At 40.5% G+C, this 22,050-nt stretch overlaps 1 protein-coding gene across 1 annotated transcript in view; it reads left to right on the top strand.

The window, feature by feature from the left end:
• Positions 1-877: 877 nt before the first annotated feature.
• Positions 878-22,050, top strand: part of clvs2 (clavesin 2) — a 95,174-nt gene continuing 74,001 nt past the window's right edge. The window contains exons 1-2 of the mRNA XM_041188649.1: positions 878-1,266; positions 5,311-5,485. Of these exons, the coding sequence (XP_041044583.1) occupies positions 878-1,266; positions 5,311-5,485 (564 nt within the window). The remainder of the gene's footprint in view (positions 1,267-5,310; positions 5,486-22,050) is intronic.

Raw genomic sequence — 22,050 nt, 5'->3', positions numbered from 1 at the left:
GATCAGTATGCACTAACAAACTAATCGATATAAATAATATTAAAGGCTTTACTACCCACGAAAGGTCACCCTGTCATTAAACCGCAGATGCATTTTCCAATATGAATTGGGAGTTCATCGTTTCTTCTTGCCCTGAATATACTGGAGAGACAATAAGAGGACGAGAGGAGCCCTTTTGCTTTAAATAATAAATGAGATAAGCAACGGGCTGGTGGCGACCAGAGCAGGTGGTGAGCATCTGATCCAGCTCGCTTTCGCTCTCTCCAGCCATTGTACGCCCAGCTCTCCGTGAAATTTCATCGAGTCACTTTCACCACCACCTCCAGGACTGACGTAAACCTGATAGGACGCAGCAGCAGGGCGCCGAGTCATTGAAACAAAACAACACCCCCCACCCCCCTCCCCTCCAACACACACACACACTCACACACATGCACACGGGTGAAAGAGATGTACAGTCCGAGTGGAACTGCTGAAAGTCGACGTAAAGCTTTAAAAGCCACCGTGTGAACAGCTTGTGATAAAATAGTTGCTGAGAATTGAGATGACTCTTGCTGCAGGGTGCCGCATTGCCTGGACCATGGTAGGAACCGTATTCTGCAATTTGGTGGCTGTTGTATTGATCTGAGATACATACAGTATATAATACACCATATGCGTGGGATTGCGCCTGAGGTTTTTAACCTTGGGTTAACGCGACTACTATCGAACCCAGGACGCTTTTGACATTTCGATTGAATTACTGGATTCACACGTTTCTAAAACAAAACGGCAGCCAGAATGATCATCGGAAGCTAAAAGGCAGACTTGGTCCCCGTTCGCTGCCCGGATCAGTAAAGATACACCCTGTCCACAATACAAAGGCAATAGGAGAACAATGACTCATTTGCAAGCGGGGCTGTCTCCAGAAACTCTGGAGAAAGCTAAACTGGAGCTGAATGAAAATCCAGACACCTTACATCAAGACATCCAGGAAGTAAGAGATATGATTATCACCCGGCCCGACATCGGCTTCCTACGGACTGACGATGCTTTCATCTTAAGGTTTCTAAGAGCCCGAAAGTTTAACCATTTCGAGGCTTTCCGCCTGCTGGCTCAGTATTTTGAGTATCGTCAGCAGAACCTGGACATGTTCAAGAACTTCAAAGCCACCGACCCAGGGATCAAACAGGCGCTGAAGGATGGCTTCCCTGGAGTGCTTTCTAACCTGGATCATTATGGCAGAAAAATCTTGGTCCTCTTCGCTTCCAACTGGGACCAGAGCAGGTACAAGGCTGAATAAACGCATCTGATCAGCCTCAAATGAGCATTGTTGTGTCTGACCCATTTCGAATTTAGCTTGAATGACAAATAAAAAACATTTTTCCCCTAATGTTAGATTTTCGTATAAGCATGTATCCCGGCTACATCTGGCCTATATCCCATCGAATTGCATAAGGCAAAACGGAGCATCAAATGGATGTGACCATCCTTGAAATAGTGCTGTATAAAAACAAGACAACCTGAAAAATCCTTAGTTTAAAGCCCAGAGATCGCAATTATATAAAAAATAAACTAAATGTATTCCTGAACCCAACCGATTAATGACAGAGTGCTTTAATGTGGTGGTAAACACAACACAGCAGAGGTTTGTCAAGGCGAATGTTATTGATTGATTTTAAAATCAAAGACACGAAATAATCAGATGCCTTTGTGACATGACATCATCAAGCCAGTGCCAATCTTCACCATTACCATACATTGAATATTTGCCCGGTGACCGTGTGCTAGCGGAGTTAAACGTTATCAAATGAATACTGATGCTGATGTATTTTCCTGTAAGCCAAAGTTCAAGATTTTGTTTCACACCTGAGTGGTAGTGGTGGGGTTGGGGGGGGGAGGGGTGTGTTTGGGGGATGGGGGGTGGGGGGAGAGAACCAGTGAAAGGATCCCAATGATGACTTCCCCCAAAACAATGAGGAGCCAAACATTTCTTGACGACATTTTAGCTGGTAACAGTTCAGTGTCTAATGGGGAAACATTGAAAATATTTGCCTCATTTGAATGGTCACTTACACATTTTAATTTTGAAGTGAAAAAGACCAAAGCTTTTAAAATTCATATTATTTGATTACAGGTCTTTACAGCAATTTATAGTGAGCATCAATCAGATATATACAATAATACACAATATATGTTATTGAGCAGGATAGGAGGTTGTTGGTGATATGTTAAAAATGTAATATTAATCAGAGCAGAAACATCAGGAGACTTGTAGTCATCTGTCTCTTGCCTCCCCTATTCCATCATCTGCCATGGAACTTGGCTGTTGGCATATTTCACAAACTACCTTTAATAGCAACATTATCCAGCTGCATTACATCAATGTAACAGAACGACGACTACATTTTCAGAAGGGTGTTATTTCTCAGGCTGTAAGTGAAACATACTTACATAGATATTCATTCGACACTTAAATATATAAAAGCCGTCTTAATGTACCCAGTGTTTGTCACTTGATTTTTTTTAAATAAAATTTTTTTTGCAGTTTAATAATTTTGTATGTGAGACCATACAATTCAATGCTGCCATGATACTGGAATGGAGCCATGCATTGATGATATAGGTGTCTTTAACAGGATTTGGAAACTTTTGTAATCTTTAATTTATTAACATTTGCAAATCAACAAACAAGTACTGTAGGGTATGAACAATCTCTATCCATCTTGACTGCTGTAAAAAGCGCATTTATGCCAGTTACAGCACCATAGCTTGCAGGCCCATGTTTGAACTTGAAAATTTCTACAGCATTGTAATCTCATTTGAAAGGTAAAGTTTATTAAGAATGGATGATGTATACAATCTGGATACAAGATAAATACACAATGTATATAGGGACATTGAAACACCACTGAACTTGGAGCAATTGTTGCAGGTCACCTGACTGGCACCAAAGATCAAAAAAAAAATTATACATTACTATATTTCTTACATAATATTCAATTTCTTCTGCCACTTAAAAAACATCCAATTTTGTTTTGAATTTGTTACTATTTTCCTCCATTGTATCCCAGGCTATTTGTTCTATGCATTTGCTACCTTCTATGTTATGCAGGTAAATTAAAATGCCTTACTCTTTTTCATTCTTAGTAACAAAAATTGTGTTAACTACTCCAGTTAAGGAAAAAAAAACATTGTTTTATACAAACTTCCCGTCATCTTCAAGGCCTTAAGTTTTATTCCTCTGGTTGCACATCCTAACACCTTATTTGCTTCTTTAATATGGCACTCTTTGCTGAAGCTACCAATGAATACCCATCAGCATCTTTAGGTTACTCTCCTAAATTACATTTGTCTTATGTTTCCTTGATTTTTTTGCTTCTCACAGTCTCATCATCTTGCATTTGACCTCATCAAATCACATTTGCTTTCTCAGCCCAAATCTATCAGCCTATATTTGGCCTACTTATTTATTTACACCTAGTAAGTTATAAAGCAGGGAACTTAAGTTACACTTGCATCAAAACTTGGTTAGGCCACATTTAGAACTGTGCACAATTCTGGTCCATATTGTAAAAAGATATAGAGGTATTGGAGAATGTGTAAGAAAAGACTCACAAGAATGATATCAGAACTGAGGGATATATTTATCAGAAATGACAGAACCGGCCCTCCCCACCACCCCCCCCCCCCCCCCCACCCCCCACTCTATAGACCTGATAGAGATCTTTAAAATTAAGAAGGGGTTTACTAGGGTAGTTTAAAGATAATATTTCCACATAAAGGGGGAAAGTAATACTAGGGGGCATTACTAGCTATCAATAACTATCAATAAATTCAACAGGAAATTCAGGAAAAACCTATTTACCCAAAGGGCATTGCTCATAGCATGCTCTTTGACATTCCTTATTGAAGATTAAATTCCTGGTTTGATGGTAATGGTAGAATTAGGGATATGCTAGGTCATGTTGTGATGGAATAGAATTCTGCTCCTCAGGACCCAAAATGTTTCATGGCTATCCTGTTTTTAGCTGCTGAATCTTTCCCATGTAACACAATCACATTGCCAAACAAGATGATGGAGGGTGGCCTCAATATGAAGATGGGACTCTGGTTCCACAAGGACTGTGCACTAGTTACTTCAACTAATACTGTCATGGACCAGTGCATCTGTGACAGGTAGATTGGCAAAGGTGAGGTCAAGTAGGTTTTTACCTTATATTGATTCTCGCATCAACTTCTACAAGATCAATCTGACAGCTATGTCTTCAGGACTCAGTCAACAGTGGTACTATTGAGCCACTCTTGGTGTAGGACCTCAGCAGAACACATTTCCACCTTCCAAATCTTGCTCAATGTGGAGGAGCACTAAGTCATCAGCTGAGGGATGGTCCAAAGGCAGTAGGTGGTAATCAGCAGGAGGTTTCCTTGATTATGTTTGATCTGATGCCATGAGACTCCATGGGGTCCAGAGTCAATATTGAGGATTCTCAGGGCCACTCCATCCTGATTGTATACCACCTCTGGTGGACTTGTCCCACCGGTGGGACAAGACATACCTATGGATGGTAATGGAGGAGAATGGGACATTGGCTGAAAACTATGATTCTGTTAATATGACTATGCCAGGCTTGCCTAGTCTATGGCACAGCTCCCCTAACATTGGCACAAATCCCTGCTGTAATTGAGAAGGATTTTGCAACAGGACTAGATGTGCTTTTGCTGCATTGGATCTGATCCCTAGGCTACAGCTGGGGACAGTATGCCCAGTTTTATTCTTATACTATTTTTGTATCAGTTTCATGCAATTGAGTGTTGTTTCAGAAGGCAGTAAAGAGTCAAAAACATTGCTGTGGGTCTGGACTCACATATAGGCCAGACCAGGTAAGGACACAGGTTTCCTTCACTGAAGAACATTGGTGAACCCATTGGGTCTTTAATCCAATAGTTTCATGGTCACCATCATCAACATTATTGATATTAGCATTTCATTTCAAGCTAAATTGAAGCCCACAAACTGCCAGTGTGGGATCTGTGATTGTTAGTCCAGACTTCTGGATTACTGGTCCAATACAATAACCACACTTTCAAATTTAAGTTGTTGTTAGCTAAATAAACCAATTGGTATACCAAAAAAGTTTTCTTTATACTATTTTAGCTGAACAGGTATTTCAGTTGCTCAGAGAATATGATAGTTGATAATGTTGAATTAGATTAGCTCCAAATGCTAGAGTTAACAAAATTGTCACAATTCTTTGACCAACAGATTGAAACCTTTGCTGCTCATTGCTTAAAAAAGTTCACATTGTTAATGACAGTCTCTGTTTACAGGTACACATTAATAGATATTTTGCGTGCCATACTGCTATCATTGGAAGCAATGATTGAAGACCCAGAACTTCAAGTGAATGGATTTATTTTGATCATAGACTGGAGCAACTTCACTTTCAAGCAAGCCTCTAAACTAACCCCGAGTATGCTTCGACTGGCTATTGAGGGTCTGCAGGTAAAAATGTTTTCTATCTGTTCAATTAACATACAAAGATTTGCAGTGTAAGAGTTTGATTCAAATAAGTGAATCAAGTCACCGCATTTTATAGAAAATATAATATTGTCCAAGCTTTTCATTTCTTTTGTATGTTATAATTATACTTTGAGAGCAAAATACTTCATATGTATAATTGGATATTCCCTAGGACATACATGTGGCACTCTGTATGTGAAGGACATTGCATTTGCAGAAAGAAATAATTCAGGTTGAAGCGATTTTATGGAATGAACATACTGAAGTACTAATCAAATTATTTTCATACTTCCTATGTTTTTATCTACTCTAAGAATGTATCCATCTGTCACTATGAATATCCCATTATGCTAAACTAGCTCACCAAATATAGTTGTGCATAGATTAATTTAAAATAAAACCACTTGCACTGAAAAACATTGCTCTAGGATGGGGAACCAAAATGTACTGCTTAGTTTTTCTTGGCATAGACCATTCTTTGAAGCTGGGAATTTAGCTGCCTTGATACATTTCCCTGAACATCTAAACATTATAAAATGAAACAAAATTGCCTTTGAATGAAACCATTAGCACCACAATAATCAGCTATAGCCAGCAGGATCATCCTTAAGCATGTTCCAATAAACCAATAAGTCAGATAAACCAGTTTTTTAACAGAATTTATTTATGCATAGCTCCCAATCAATGTTTTATTGACAATAGCAAATAATTCTCCTTTGTTTTTGAAAAACAGGAGAAATTCCCATTTTCACCTGAATTAATGACCCAAAAATTGGGTCCTTTTTGAAATGGGTGATTGCTGAGAATGGGGTTTGTTGGGAATTGGATGATAATGAAAAGAGCAGGGATTTATGATATACGTGCACCTTCAATGCTTCTCAATCAGCTATTAGGCCATTTAAACTATGCCAATGTTGAAAAGTTCATGATTGCAGTTGAGGATTGTCTAATATGGCAACAAATGTTGGCCTAGCCATTGACACCTACATCCCATGAAAGAATTAAAATAATATATGTGGAGAACCACTCAGTAAAAATTACGAAAGCTCAGTTTTCTAATCAAGCCTTGGTTGTGTTGGTAAACTCTGTAATGGACTGTTGCAAACAGATTTTTCAATGGGAGAAGGCAACTCCAATGTGCTAAAGAGACAATAAGTGTGGAAATATGCTACTGAGAGAGTAAATGGAGTGCCAGTTACTCAGATAACCTGACAGAAATTCCAGAAGATGTTACATAGTGTACATAGAGTGTAAATGTGAATGATAAAAGAGTGCAATGTGAGGGGCGGCAGTGGGGGTGGCGAGGGGTGGGTTGACAAGAAATACTCCTGGTCCTAATGGTTCTCCCAGCCCCCAAACAGTGCTGCAAAAGCATTTACTCCCTCTCAGCCGCTGACACATGGAACCTAAAAATAACACTTTACTTAAAATGGCGGCATGTAGTCTCCTTAAAATACTTTAGTGACTGATCTGCCTCCTGAGAGCAGGTTAATCACCTGACCTGCTGTTGTGGCTCCATTAATACCAGAGAATCGACAGTTTGAAGGCAGATGTGGATCAAGTTGTGTCTCTTTTTATTTTTAACGTTAGGAGTGGAACTTGTGACTTTATGGGGATTAAAACTGGTGGTATTGGATCAGCTGCTCATTATACATCACAGATTATTTTCCTTTTGCGTGTGGAGTATAATGCGTGGTCAATCTGCTAACCTCCAGTTTTATTTACACCCCAAGCCTGTATTAGGCAGTCTTTGCCTCTAGAAACATTGTATAAGAAGAAAATATGGCTAGGCTAAACCAACTGCTTTCTGCCATCTGCAATGGAGCATGTGACAACACCAGTAGCAGCTATATGGTATGGTTTCTGAAGGAACAGCTGGTTCAAGATTTGTCACGGCCAATTTCAGTTCACTTAGGGAATGGTTATAAGGAGCTACAATGGAGTGTTTCTCAGACTTCATAAATGCCCAGTATTCCTTGTTCTCACAACCCAGTAGACATTGTGAGGCAATATCTTACAACAGTTCCATGTGTGGTGATTACTGTCAGTACCAGTTTTGTCAAATTGTTGAAGCCCTGTTCATGGGACATAGGCAGTAGCTTTGAAAGCAATGATCCCATAGCAATGGCAGTAAAGGAGACATTTGGTACTGATCTAGGTTCATCAGGATTTGTTGTTGATGAAGAAAGTAGGCTTTTTGACTCCCTTGCAATTCAATAGTTGGTTGTGTATTCATCGACCGGTGGCAGCCTTCCATCTGGTAAGATAAGGGTTTGTACTGTGGTGGTCAATAGTAGCATAAGAATTGTCAGTAGTAATCTGTAGTATCAAATTGCTGATGTATTTCTGGGCCACCCATTTGATGCATTCGGAGTTACTTAGAAATGGCCATTGAACCTATGCACTATATTCTTCAGAACTACCCATTGCTGTGGTGATACTTCATACCTTAACCTTTCGTAGGATCACTAACTAAAATTTGGATTTAAATTTTAACCTTTTGTAATTATGTAATTCTATGCAATTATTTTAGCCTTTAACAACAATTTATATAACACTTTTAATGTAGAAGCCACCCCACGCAAATCATGGCAAAGAAATAGAATAGTTAGGGGAGGTGCCCAGAGAGATCAATTTTGAGGAGATTTTTGAAGAGGGGTAGATAGTAATAGGGAGATCTTAATAAGTATAAATTTACTTTTTCTTTCACTTCTTGTTAACTAATTTTTAGATTAATATAATCCACAAATAATCCGTATGTGTGAAAAATTAATCCTTGGTGTTTACCACTGCTGATATACATTTTTTTTTTCACTGACATGACAACGTAGTGATAAAATAAAATGCAGTACTTCAGGAAATCCCCTATTATTTCAGATGGTCTTATAGGAGCCCTGACAGGTTCCCAGTGAGAAATCATAAGCTCAGATTCTAGGATTGACTTGTCTTTAAACGAGAACAATCCCTGGTTTGATTGACTTGACTGGCCACTAGGGACAATACTGGTGAGAATCCTTTCTTACACTACAAAAAGAACCCTCTGGCTGTTTGACCTTTCATACTCATATGAACATACAAATATATGGGTTAGGAGCAGGAGTAGGCCACTTGGCCCTTCAGGCCTGCTCTGCCATTCATTAAGATCATGGCTGATGTTAGGAACTAGATATAGTTTAAGTAAGTTGTATTTGTATTTGTGGGTTTTAGGAATAAGCTATAGTTTAAGTTTAAGTTTTAGCTTTAAGTTTATGCAAGCTATAGCTTTTATTTGTGGATCTAGTTTCACTTTAAAGAATGTTGCCTGCAAGCCCATGTGTTTGTTTGTACACCTACATTCTGATGAGGTTTTATGAATCTTGAAGTAGGAAAAAACTATGCTGTTGCCTAGCAACAATGAGTCCACAGAAACAGAAAAACAGAAGGCAGTTTGGGTTCAGTTGGTGATTATGCTCTAAGGTAAAGAAAATAGTTTCAGTTCAGTTGGAAGAAGGAGCTAGGAGAAGCTGGACAGGAGGAAGCGGCAGGAAGCAGACTTCCCCAAAGAACAGAAGAAAGCATGTCCCAAGAGGACCTTCTAGTCAAAGGAAAAGAACAGGAATCTGGAAAAGGTTCTGTGAACTGAAGTTAAGAGTGAGGAGCAGAGGAAGGCTCCAGGTTTAAAGAGAGAAAGCTGCAGGATGCAGACTTAAAGCAAAATAGGCTTGTGAGAAGCTAGAAGATAATGGAGACAACCAAAGATTGGTGAAGCAATGATGTTCTGTTGGCATAGCTGAGTACCTGAGAGAGAGTGCATGGAAGGTGAAGCTTTAAAGTATGTGGAGATCCAGGGAAGAGGAACATCGGAAGGAGAGTTCAAAGCCTTGGAGATGGATCCTTGTGGAAGGTGTCCAAGAGAAATTGTCATTTGGGAGAAGATTCCAAAACCAGTTCTTCAAGAGTGGAGATTGGAAACCCTCATGTGAATGATGGAGTTCAGTGAGACCAGTTGGCTCATGGTGTGACAAGCGTCTGGGGAGAATTGATGAGAGATCCATAGCATCTGTCTGGGGTGGCATCTGTCACTTGGTTTCAAAGTGTGGTATGTCTAACCATAGGTCACCTATTGGTGTACATGGACTGTGTAGTCACTGTGAACCTTAGAGTATAGGGTATCTTTTGTAGCTGTGTTATCCTTATGAATCTGAATATATTTGTAAAGGTTTAGGCATGGGTGAAGGAGTATTGTAATGTAGCTCATCTTTTCTTCTTTAATAAATGTTTTAAAGTTCATCAGCTGACTCTTGTGACTCTGTTCAGAAGCTGCCCTCCACATTTCTAAACAAAAAAAAAGTTAGGATCTTTCAAATCGGGTTCTACCCTGGGATCTGACTTGTGCAATGCTAACATCAACTGGAATCATAACACTGATCTGACTGTAACCTCACACCTCCCGCCAATAACCCTTCACCCCTTGTTTGCCAATAACCTATCTGCCTCTGCCTTGCTAACAATCAAAGACTCTGCTTCCACTGCTTTTTCAGGAAGGCGGGTCCAATAATTCACTACCCTCTGAGAGAAAACATTTCTTCTCATCTCTGTCTTAAATGGGCGACCCCTTATTTTAAAACAGTGACCTCTAGTTCTACATTATCCCATAAGAGGAAACATCCTCTCCACCTCCACCCTGTCAAGGCCCCTCAAGATCTTATATGTTTCAACCAAGTCGCCTCTTACTCTTCTAAACTCTAGCAGATACAAGCCTAGCTTATTCAATCTTTCCTCAGAAGACAACCCACCCATTCCTGGTATTAGTCTAGTAAACTTTTCTGAACTGCTTCTAATGCATTTACATCCTTCCTTAAATAAGGAGACCAATAGTGCACACAGTACTCCAGATATGGTCTTACCAGTGTCCTGCACAACTGAAGCATATACTCCCTACTTTTGTAATTAATTCCCCTCACAATAAACAATAACATTCTATTGGCTTTCCTAATTATTTGCTGCACCTGCATATTAGCCTTTTGTGATTCATACACTAGGATACCCAGATTCCCCTGCAATTCAGAGCTCTGCAAACTGCCAGAATTTAGATAATATGCTTCTTTTTTATCTTCCTGCCCAAAATGGACAATTTCACATGTCCCACATTGTATTCCATTTGCCAGATCTTTGCTCACTCGCTTAACCTATCTCTGTCTCCCTGTAGACTCCTTATGCCCTCTTCTCAGCTTACTTTTCTACCTATTTTTGTATCATCCGTAAATTTAGCAACCATACCTTCTGTCCCTTCATCCAAGTCATTTATATAAATTGTAAAAAGTTGAGGCCCCAGCACTGATCCCTGTGGTATACCACTCTTTACATCCCACCTACCAGAAAAAGACCCCTTTATGGCTACTTTTGTTTCCTGTTAGATAGCCAATCATCTATCCATGCCAATATGTTACCCACTGCAGTTTCTATTTTCTGCAATAAACTTTGATGCGGCACGTTATCAAATGCCTTCTGGAAATGCAAGTACAGCGCACCCAACTGTTCCCCTTTCTCCAGAGCACAAAGAGTTGCAATAAATTGGTTAAACGTGATTACCCTTTCACAAAACTATATTGACTCTGCCAATTGGCTTGAATTTTTCCAAGTGCTTTGCAATAAAATCTTTAATAATAGCTTCCAAAATTTTCCCTATGACAGATGTTAAGTTAACTGGCCTGTAGTTTCCTGCTTTCTGTCTCCCTCCCTTTTGAATAAAAGAATTGTATTTGCTGTTTTCCAATCAAATGACACCTTCTCCAAATCCAGAAAATTTTGAAAATTAAAGCCAACACGTCTACTATCTCACTAGCCACTTCTTTTAAGACTTTGGATAAAGTCTATCAGGACCCAAGGATTTGTCAGCCCGGAGCTCCAACAATTTGCTAAGTTCCACTTCCTTGGTGATTGTAGTTTTCTGAGTTCCTCCCCGCTTCCAATTCCTGAATAACAGCGATTCCTGGGAATGTTATTTGTATCCTCGATAGTGAAGACTGATGCAAAATTCTCCTTATTTTCTATTATTAACTCCCCAGGCTCACTTTCTATTGGACCAGCACTCACTTTGTTAACTTTTTTCTGATTTAAGTATTTATAGAAACACTTACTATCCCATCTTTTTCTTCCAAGCTAGCTTTCTTTCGTGCTTGAATTTTTCCCTCCTTCATAATCTTTTTGCCATTCTTTGCCATTCTTTATATTCTGTCCAATATTCTGACTTGCCACCTGTCTTTGCTACATTAAATGCTTTTTATTTAAGTTTGACACTGTCTTTAACTTTTTTAGTTAACCACAGATGGTAGTTCCTCATCTTGAGATTTTTCTTTCTCATTGGAATGTATCTGTTCTGTGTATTCTGAAATATCCCTTTAAATGTCTGTCACTACATCTCCATTGACCTATCCCTTAACCTCATTTGCCAGTTCACTTTAGCTAGCTCTGTTTTCATTCCCACATAACTGCCCTTACATAAGTTTAAGATGCTAGTCTTGGACTCACTCTTCTCTCCTTCAAACTAAATGTAAAATTCAATCAAATTATGATCACTGCTACCCAGGGGCGCCTTCACTATGAGGTTTTCAATTTATCCTATCTTGTTGTACAATATCAGGCCTAGTATGGCCTGCTCTCTGGTTGGGTCCAGAGTGTGCTGTTCAAAGAAACTATCCCAAAAACAAAATATGAACTCCTTACCAAGGGTACCTCTGCCCTTCTGATTTTCCCAGTGTATATGTAGATTAAAATCCTCCATGATCATCGCTGTACCTTTCTGATAAGCTCCCATTATCTTTTCCTTTATACTCTGTCCTACCATGTAGTTACAAGTACATCACTTCTACAAGTAATTCCTTTATCTTTTCTAATCTCAACCCACATCACTTCTACATCTTGGTTTCCTGAACTTAGGTCATCCCTCCCTATTCCACTAATGCCATCATTCATTAGCAGAGCCACCCCTCCACTTTTTCCTAGCTTCCTGTCCTTCCTAAAAGTCATGTACCCTTCAATATTCAGGTCCCAATTTATGTCATTCTGCAACCATATCTCTGTAATGGCTATCAGGTTGTTCTTATTTATTTCTATTTGTGCTATCAGTTCATCTATTTTGTTTTGAATGCCACATGCATTCAGAAATGGAGCCTTTAGTTTTGCCCTTTTATTATTTTTGTAACCTCTAGTCTTAACTGCTATTTTACTCTTAGATTTGTATTCTCTATCCCTTCCTGTCACATTCTGCTTATCATTTCCCATATTAGTAACTTTCTCTACTGCCTTGTAATGACTCTTTGGTTCATCACATATTCCCAAATTTGATCCCTTGCCCCCATTGTTTAATTTAAAACCCTCTCTACTTGATTAATTATGTGGCTCACTAGAGCACCAGTCCCTGAATGGTTCAGCCATAGAATATTCCAGTGGCACAGGACCCATTTTCTGCAACACCGTTGACAGTTCCCCACTAACCGGACACTTCTCCCACACCAGTCTTTGAGCCATGCATTCACTTCTCTAATCTTATTTGCCATTTGCCAATTTGCACATGGCTCAGGTAATAACCCACAGATTATTACCTTTGAGGTTCTGCTTTTCAATTTAGTGCCTACCTCCCCATGCTCTTTACACAGAACCTCTTTCCTAGTTCTACCTATGTCGTTGGTACCTATGCTAACCACGGCAACTGGATTGTTTAGTTCCCACTGTAAGTTCCTCTCCAGTCCTGACCAGATGTTTAAGTCCTTTTATTTTATTTTAACAGCAAAACACTTGAATAGGAGCCAGATTTTGATTTATTTGATTCTTTTTGTTCATTCACTGTATAGTTTTCTAACTGGTGCAAATTTTCATGCATCCTTCACAACAGTTATCAAACTGGCTGTCAGCCATGAGATAAAAAAGATGCACTAGAAAGAAAAATTAGCAACTAAGATTGGAAAGTGGAGAGACCTATTCTGAGGGGATTCAGGGTGAGATGCCAACAGATAAAACTGGGAGAACTGGTGGCAGAGAGCTAGTGAGAGCAGAGAGTGGGACAACTGACATCAGAGATTCAGTGAGAGTGAAGAGAGCAGGAGAACTGGCACCAGAGCGTCAGTGAGTGTGGGAGAATTGATAACAGAGACTCAGTAAAAATGCTCCCTGGAAACTCACAGAATGTGAGCTGATCATGGAATGCTCAGAAAGAAATTCAAAAGTGACACCAGTGCTATGAAGGGAGCAGATTGATGGGTATTAGTTAGTTTTAGTTTGTTAATTTCAATTGTATGTTTTCCACTGTCGTTCAGTTGGTTCCCATTTAGTTTTAGAATGATAGATATAAATCTGTGTGCTTGTTAAAAATTATTTTGTGGATGTGAGCAACACTGGCAAGGCCAGCATTTATTGCCCATCACTATTTGCCCTTGAGAAGATGGTAATGATTAGCCTTTTTGAACTGCTGCATCCACAGTCCTGTTAGAAATGAGTTTCAGGATTTTGACTCAGTGACAGTGAAGGAATGGCGACATAGTTCCAAGTTATGGTGGTTTGTAGCTTGGAAGGGATCTTGTAGGTGGTGGCATGGCCAGGATTCTGTCATGCTAACTGGGGTAGCGCTCAACGGTCGGAGAAGCGCTGGTAAAATACCAGCAGTGATGGGGAAGTCCCTGAAGGGCACTTGATTCTGTCAGGCACCCCCAGAGAACTGACGAGGTTCCCCATCAGATAAGGGACTGTTACCACCGCTGCTGGTATTTTGCCAGTATATACTCTTTGTGGGCTCAACATAGGGGGTCCTTCCTGATTGGGAACCCTGTGACCCATGGAGACCTACCCTTGTGGCAAAAGCAATCCCTGCTGGAAGGCTCCCTCCTGCACAAAAATGCCATCACCATCATCCCCCTCCCACCAGGGGCCTGCCTGATAGGCAAGTCTGACCCAATTTACCTTCATTCTACGGCATCCTCTATGTGGCTGGCCCTAGTTAGCATCAGTTCTAGCATCGGACACAGCTCACCGTGGTGTAATTGGGACTGAAGAGCTGCTGGCTGTCCGATTGGCCAGAAACTCTTGGTGACAGGACCTCATTTCTTAAAGTGACAGAAGTTCCTACTGCAGGCAGTTCACCGTCTGACGTATGTAAAGTGCAGTCTGGCTTCCCAGGACCAGTCAAGTTGGAGTTGCCTCCAGTTCCAGATCAGTGGACGGGGCCAAAAGGAGATGCGTAAATCAGACTAAAGCCAGTCAGCCTAAATATGATGGTGGGCAAGTTATCTGAAACCATTATGAGGGTAAAATACTTTTATTTGGAAAAGCACGGGTTAGTCAAAGCAAGTCAGTATGGATTGTTAAAGGGAGGTCACGTCTGACTAACTTTGATGAGGTAGCTGAGAAGTTTGATCAACCTGGTGGAGTAGATGTCTATCTAGACTTTCAGAAGGAATTGTTCTCAGGAGGCTTGTTTAGAAGATGGAAGCCCATAGATCTGAGGGGAAAATGGCAATATGGATGCACCACTGGCTCAGTGTCAAGAAGCAGAGGGTGGTGATGGATGGATGTTTTTCAGACTGGGAGCTTTTTCTAGGTTCAGTTTTGGGTTCATGGCTCTTTTCAATTTTTACAAACTATCTAGACTGTGTTAGTGTCACAACAGATGTTGCTACTGGACAAGTCAGATCCCAGGATGGAACCCAGATTGATAAATCCTAAATTTTATTTTTTTGTTTAGAAATGTGGAGGGCGGCTACTGAACAGTCAGCTGATGAACTTTTAACAAAAGGATAAAACATTTATTAAACAAGAAAAGATGAACTATATTACATTACTCCTTCACCCACAACTATACCTTTACAGATATATACAGATTTGTAAGAATAACACAAGTTACAAAAGCTATCTGATACTCTAGTGTTCACAGTAAGTACGACGTCCATGTAAGTCAATTGGCGACTTGTGGTCAGACACACCACACTCTGAAACCAAGTGACAGGTGTCACCCCAAACAGATGCTATGGATCTCTCCTCAACTTCCCCCAGATGCTTGTCACACCGTGAGCCAACCAGTCTCACTGAACTCCATCTTTCACACGAGGGTTTCTAATACCCACTCTCAAAGAACTGGTTTTGGAATCTTCTCCCAAATGATGCTTTCTCTTGAATGCCTTCTACAAGGGTGCACCTCCAGGGTTTCAATCTTTCCTTCTGATGTTCCTCTCCCCTGAATTGACATTACATTCAAGCTTCACCTTCCACGCACACTCTTCCAGGTACTCAGCCCTGCCAACAGAACACCACACCTTCACATGCCCATAGTAAGAGGTCATCAACCCTTGGCTGTCTCCTTGGATCATCTGGCTTCTCACAAGCTCACTTTCCCTTGATTCTGCAGCTTTCTTTCTTCAATTCAGAGCCTTTTTCTCTGCTCCTTACTTTCCATTCCATTGAACAGGATCTGTTCCAGATTCCCTGTCCTTGTTCCTTTGATTTAACTTAAAGGTTTTCTTGGAATCTTTCTCCTTTGCTTTTAGGACCTGCTCCCTGCACTTCCATCTCCCAGCAGATGGCTGACAACTTGGTATCTCTCTTGAGATCCAGAACTCATTCGACATTCACTGTAGCATGTCCACCTAGAGAGAGACTTAAACTTCTCCCTTTACCTTACAGCATAATCACCAACTGAAATCAAACTGCTTTTCTGTTTCTCACTGTCTCTGTGGGTTTCCTGTCGCTTGCAACAGCAATGTGTTCCCAACTTTGTTTTAACTTCCCTAACCACTTCAAGGGGTGTAAAAACTCATTAAATTTCAGAAAAACAAACAAACCCACCAGCTTGCAGACAATATTCTCCCAGCAAAAAACTCTGAATGAAACTAGACTCAGGTTCCACCATTTTAACCCACAAATAAAGCAGATAAGCTAAACTTAAACACAAAGCTACAGCTTATTCCTAACAAACACAAATACACATATGGCTTACTTTCCTAACAGTGTATGGAGCAACATTATGAAATTCACAGATGATACAAAACTTGGCAGTGATGAGGACAGTTGTTCACATTAGGATGACCTTTTTATTCCATGAAGTACAGTTCTAAAATTTTCTAACTTTTGGTTAAATGGACTAAAAGAATGGAGATCATGATGCAGAAGCAAAAAGTGATGCATTTTGGAGGGCTAACTTGTAAAGACAGGATACAATGGCATGATTTTGAAAAATGTAGATAAGCAAGTGCAGCCATCTCCATATACACTAATCCTTGAAGGTGACAGGGCAAGTTGGGATTGTAATAAAAAAATATGTGCTAATTGGGTTTGTAAATACAGACAGAGAATATAAAACCAAATTAATTTTGGAGGGGGGTCGTGGAGTGGGGAGAGGCCTTGCTGAGGTGGGAACAGTCATATCAGTGGAGAGGAAGCTGAAGGCTTCTTTCATGGACCACAGGAGAGCGCTTCTGCTCCTCTGGAGCACATAGGAATTCTGTAAAATGTGCTTATACCTTACGGAGATGGCAGCTCCTGTCTTCCTTTCATTGTCAAATTTTGCAACCACTGAAAAATGGGTACAGCAATTGTAAAAAATTGATACCTGGAATGAAAGTTTTTTGTTGGAAGGAGAAGCTGAAGGAACTGTGGCTCTTTTCACTACAGTAGGAAAGATTAAGGAGAGACATGATAGAGGTGATAATTGTGTTGTTTTGATAACATATATAGAGCAAAATTATTTCTGCTAGTCAGTGACTACATAACTGGGAGGCAGGGATATGTTTAAGATCATCATTTGAAGAATGAAAGAAAAGCTTAGTTGGATTGTTTTATGCAGTGGGTTGTTAAATCATAGCGTGTTATACCAGAGAACAAAATAGCTTTTACTATATTAGAAAAATAAAATAAAATAGGTTGAGATATGCGACTAAGGGTTATGGTGATAGGACTGGAAAGTGGAGTTGATGTAGAAGATAAATCATGATCTCACTGAATGGCGACAGATGAGGCTTGAGGTGCAAGATGGCCTACTACTGCTCTGTTCTTATATTTTTATGTCCTTAAAGCTCTTTGCACCGAGTTGTTATAGATACAATAGCCAAACGATCTCCTTCTCTGTCATATACACAGAAATAAATGAACATGTGAAATTATACGGTTGGTTTCATTTATTTTTTTAAAAATGAGTCAGAAATCAATCACCACTTATGTTATTCTGTTCATATTAAGAGTAGTTGGCTTTATGAATTGTAAGCTTGTTAACTTGTTTGAGTATGTGGCCTGTCAGCAAGATTCTGTTCATTTTAAAATTACCAGCAGAATCAGGTAGAGTCAGAGCTGTCAGTAAGAGTCAGTTCAGGTCAGGGTATTGCAATCACTCAATGTATCAAGTCTGTTATTCTGGCTTTAAAAAATCTTTATTTGGCACTTTTCATTAAGCTTTGGTCATTCCACAGATGAATAATCCGACATTCACTGTTTATGACATTAATATTTCAATCATGCTACTGGAGATGTGTGAAATGAACAATAGCAGCTTCATAACTGGCTGATTTTCTGTCATTTCTGTTTTTTTGCATTTGTTTTGAATGAAGTCAGCCAAAGTAAAAATTAAAGCATCCATCATTTGACTGCTGCCCATCAAACACAATCAAATGTAAGGCCCAATTATTTTAAATCCTGTCCACTTTTTTTCGCTATCAATCAGTTCATAGACTAACATAAGCACAAAACAGGCCACTTGACCAACTTGAGTATGCTGATGATTAGGGCATAAGTCTCCTCCCATCTTACTTTATCTCACTCTGTCAGCATTACCTTTTTTATTCCTTTCTCTTCCATGTAATTTAGCTCCTCCTTAAAAGCATCTTTGCTATTCATCTCAACTACTCTATATGACATCATGGGTTGGAATTTCATCCTCAAGGTAGGCAGCTGGAGTTGGAAAAATTCTTGACTTCACCCACCTCAGGAGAAAGTCTCAGCAAGGACTGGGTTTTTCATTGTGGAGAGGTGGGTGGGAGCTAGAATTGGGCCAGCTGACGTGGGAAAAAGATTGGAACCAGCCGCAGGGGCTGCCGGTTGCAGAGGAGGGTTGTTTAAAAGGTGCATGGTTCATTTTGGTGCTGTGGGCTTTTGCCCCAGTTATGATAAAAACAGAAAGGCCCACGGCCCTCAGCGCACAGCAACCCCTCCCCCCTCCCCCCCCACCCCCCCCCCCCCCCCCCCCCCCCCACCAACCGGCCCCCGCCGCCACCACCACCCCATATACTCCTCATGTCCCATCCATGCCACCTCATGCACTGCACCCCACCTCAATGGCTCCTTATTCCCCCATGCCAAGGTATTCCCCACCTACCCTTCCCCTATTGCCCCTCATATACCCTATTCCAACGTAAGTCTCCCAATCACGTATGGCCACTCATGCTCCTCATGCCAAAGTATGGTGGTTTCATGCCCTTTCACCCATAATACAAGGTACAGAACCAATGAACTCTGTCATGACAATAGGATGTGTAAAAAATCAAATTGGCAGAGGTAGCCATGAACAAGAATTCATAGAGTATATTTGGGAAAGTTTCCTAGAAAATTTTGCAATCAACCAGGGATCAGGCTATTTTGGATCTGGTAATGTGTAATGAGGCAGGTTTAATAAATTATCTCAGAGTAAAAGAAAACCTAGGAAACAGTGACCATAATATGGTAGAAATTAGTTTTCAGTTTGAGAGCGAAAAACTTAGGTCAGAAACAACTGTACCAAACTTAAATAAGGGTAATTACAAAGGAATGATAACAAAGTTGGCTGGAGTGGACTGGGATAGGATTTTAGCAGAAAAAATGGTTGATTAACAATGAAAGATGTTTAAGAAAACTCACAACAAAGATTTATCCAAGTGAGGAAGAATGATTCAAGGAAGGGGATAAACCAACCATGGTTAACCAAGGAAGTTAATGATAGTATCAAATTAAAAGAAAAGACATACAATGTGGCAAAGCCTAGTGGTAAGCCAGTGGATTGGGAAAGTTTTGAAAAGCAACAAAAGATGACCAAAAAAAAAAGAGGGAGAAAACAAACTTTGAGGGTAAACTAGCAAGTAATATAAAAACGGACAGTAAGAGCTTATTTAAATATATAAAAAGGAGAGAGACCAAAGTGAACATAGGCCCATTAGAGAATGAGGCTGACGAAATAATAATGTGGAACCAGGAAATGGCAGAGGAGTTGAATAAATACTTTCCTTCAGTCTTCACGGTAGAAGACATTAATAGCATTCCAAAAATACTAAATAATCAAGGGGCAAAAGAGGGGGAGGAAATAAATACAATAACTATCACTAGAGAAAAAGTATTAATGGGGCTAAAGGACAATAAGCCCCCTGGGCCTGGTGGGTTGCATCCTAGGATATTAAAGGAAGTAGCTACAGAGATAGTGGATGCACTGGCAGTAATCTTTTATTTTTTATTTATCAATTTTTTATGACTTTCCACGCTCTTTCGTATGCATGTGTGAAAGATCGCAGGCCCCAACTCTCTCTCCTCCCTCCGCCTGCACAGGTAGCGCTGAGCGCTTCTGGGCGCATGTCACACTGGGTGGGCCTTAATTGGCCCACCTACACAAAATGGTGGTACGCAGCCGATCGCATGCGGCGATTGGCACTGCGCCTGCCCCCGCCCCCACCCGCTCCAACCCAGCCTGCATGACCGGGAGAAAATTCTCCCCTTAGATTCTGAAAAAGTCCCAGAGAATTGGAAAACTGCCAATGTAAGACGCTAACTCAAAATGAGAAGGAGACAAAAAACAGGTAACTATAGACCAGTTAGCTTAACATCTGTCATTGGGAAAATGTTACAGCCTATTAGAAAGGATGTTATAGCAGAGCATGTAGAAATACATAATTTAATCAAGCAGAATCAGCATGGCTTCATGAAGGGGAAATTATGCCTAACAAATTTATTAGGCAAGATTTTTCAGTCGACATGTGGGGGCGGGCCCGACATGCCGACACATAAAATGACATGCGGTGACATCGGGTGTGCTGCTCGAGGCCATTACGCAGTCCCGCGATATCTCATTCGGTGGGCGCGCAGCCGGAGACGGCTGTGCACCCGCCGAAATGTAAATGGCCTATTAAGGCATTAACAAAGTAATTATTGTAATTGTTAACACTGCCCATCCAACCTTAAGGTTGGCGGGCAGGTGAAAAGCCCAGGTGGCTTTCGTGTTTTTTAGGAAACTCCATCCATGAGCGGGATGAGGTTTCCTGAAGCTTTTATCAACTAAATAAAAAAAAATTCATAAATATAAAAACATGTTCCATCTCATGTGACACAGTCACACAAGGGGACATGTTTAAATAAATGTTTATATGTTTTATTTAATAATTTGAAAAGCCCTTCAATCTCCTTGAGGCACGGAGCTGCCTCAGGGAGATTGAAGCGCTCTTTTGGCCCCAACTCTCCCTCCTCCCCCTACCTGCCCAGGTAGCACTGAGTGCTACCTCTCACATCTTACGCTGGGCAGGCCTTAATTGGCCCACCTGCGTAAAATGGCAGTGTGGAGTCGATCATGAGTGGTGACTAGCTCTCTGACCACCCTCACTCCCTCCGGCCAAGCCTGCCCACCACCTGAAAAGTTCATGCCATTAGAATTCTTTGAGGAGGTAACAAGCAGGATAGATAAAGGGGAAATAGTAGATGTAATATATTTGGATTTCCAAAAGGCGTTCGATAAGGCACCACCTGTAAGGCTACTTAATAAGATAAGAGCCCATGGTGCTGATGGTAGTATATTAGCATGAATAGAGGATTGGCTAACCAATAGAAGACAGAAAGTTGGGATAAGGGGGTGTTTTTGGGATGGCAACCTGTAACTGGTGGAGTGCCACAGGGATCAATGCTGGGGCCTCAATTATTTACAATATATATTACTGACTTAGATGAGGGAAGTGAATTTACTATCACCAAATTTGCAGATGATACAAAAATAGGTGAGAAGGCAAGTGGTGGGGGTGACACAAGGAGTCTACAGAGGGATATAGACAGGTTAAGTGAGTGAGCAAAATCTTGGCAGATGGAATAAAATACGGGAAAATGTGAGGTCACGCACTTTGGCAGGAAGAATAGAGGAGCTGAATACTATTTAAATGGAGAAAGACTGCAGAAGGCTGCAGCACAGAGGGATTTGGGAGTCCTTGAGCATGAATCCCAAAAAGCTAACATACAAGATCAGCAGGTAATAGGGAAGGCAAATGGAATGTTGGCCTTTATTTCAAAGGGAATAGAGTATAAAAATAGGGAAGTCTTGCTTTAGCTATAGTTTAAACTATACAAGGCACTAGTTAGACCACACCTAGAGCACTGTGAACAATTTTGTTCCCCTTACCTAAGAAAAGATATGCTGGCATTGGAGGCGGTCCAGAGAAGGTTCACTAGGTTGATCCTGGGTATGGAGGGATTTTCTTATGAGGAGAAGTTGAGTAGGTTGGGCCTGTACTCATTGGAGTTTAGGAGAATGAGAGGCAACCTTTTTGAAACATATAAGAGCCTTAGAGGGCTTGACAGGGTAGACGCTGCGA

This window comes from Carcharodon carcharias, chromosome 5 (genome assembly GCF_017639515.1).
Source record: "Carcharodon carcharias isolate sCarCar2 chromosome 5, sCarCar2.pri, whole genome shotgun sequence".
In the NCBI taxonomy this organism is placed as follows: domain Eukaryota; kingdom Metazoa; phylum Chordata; class Chondrichthyes; order Lamniformes; family Lamnidae; genus Carcharodon; species Carcharodon carcharias.
This window is presented reverse-complemented; position numbering and strand designations above follow the sequence as displayed.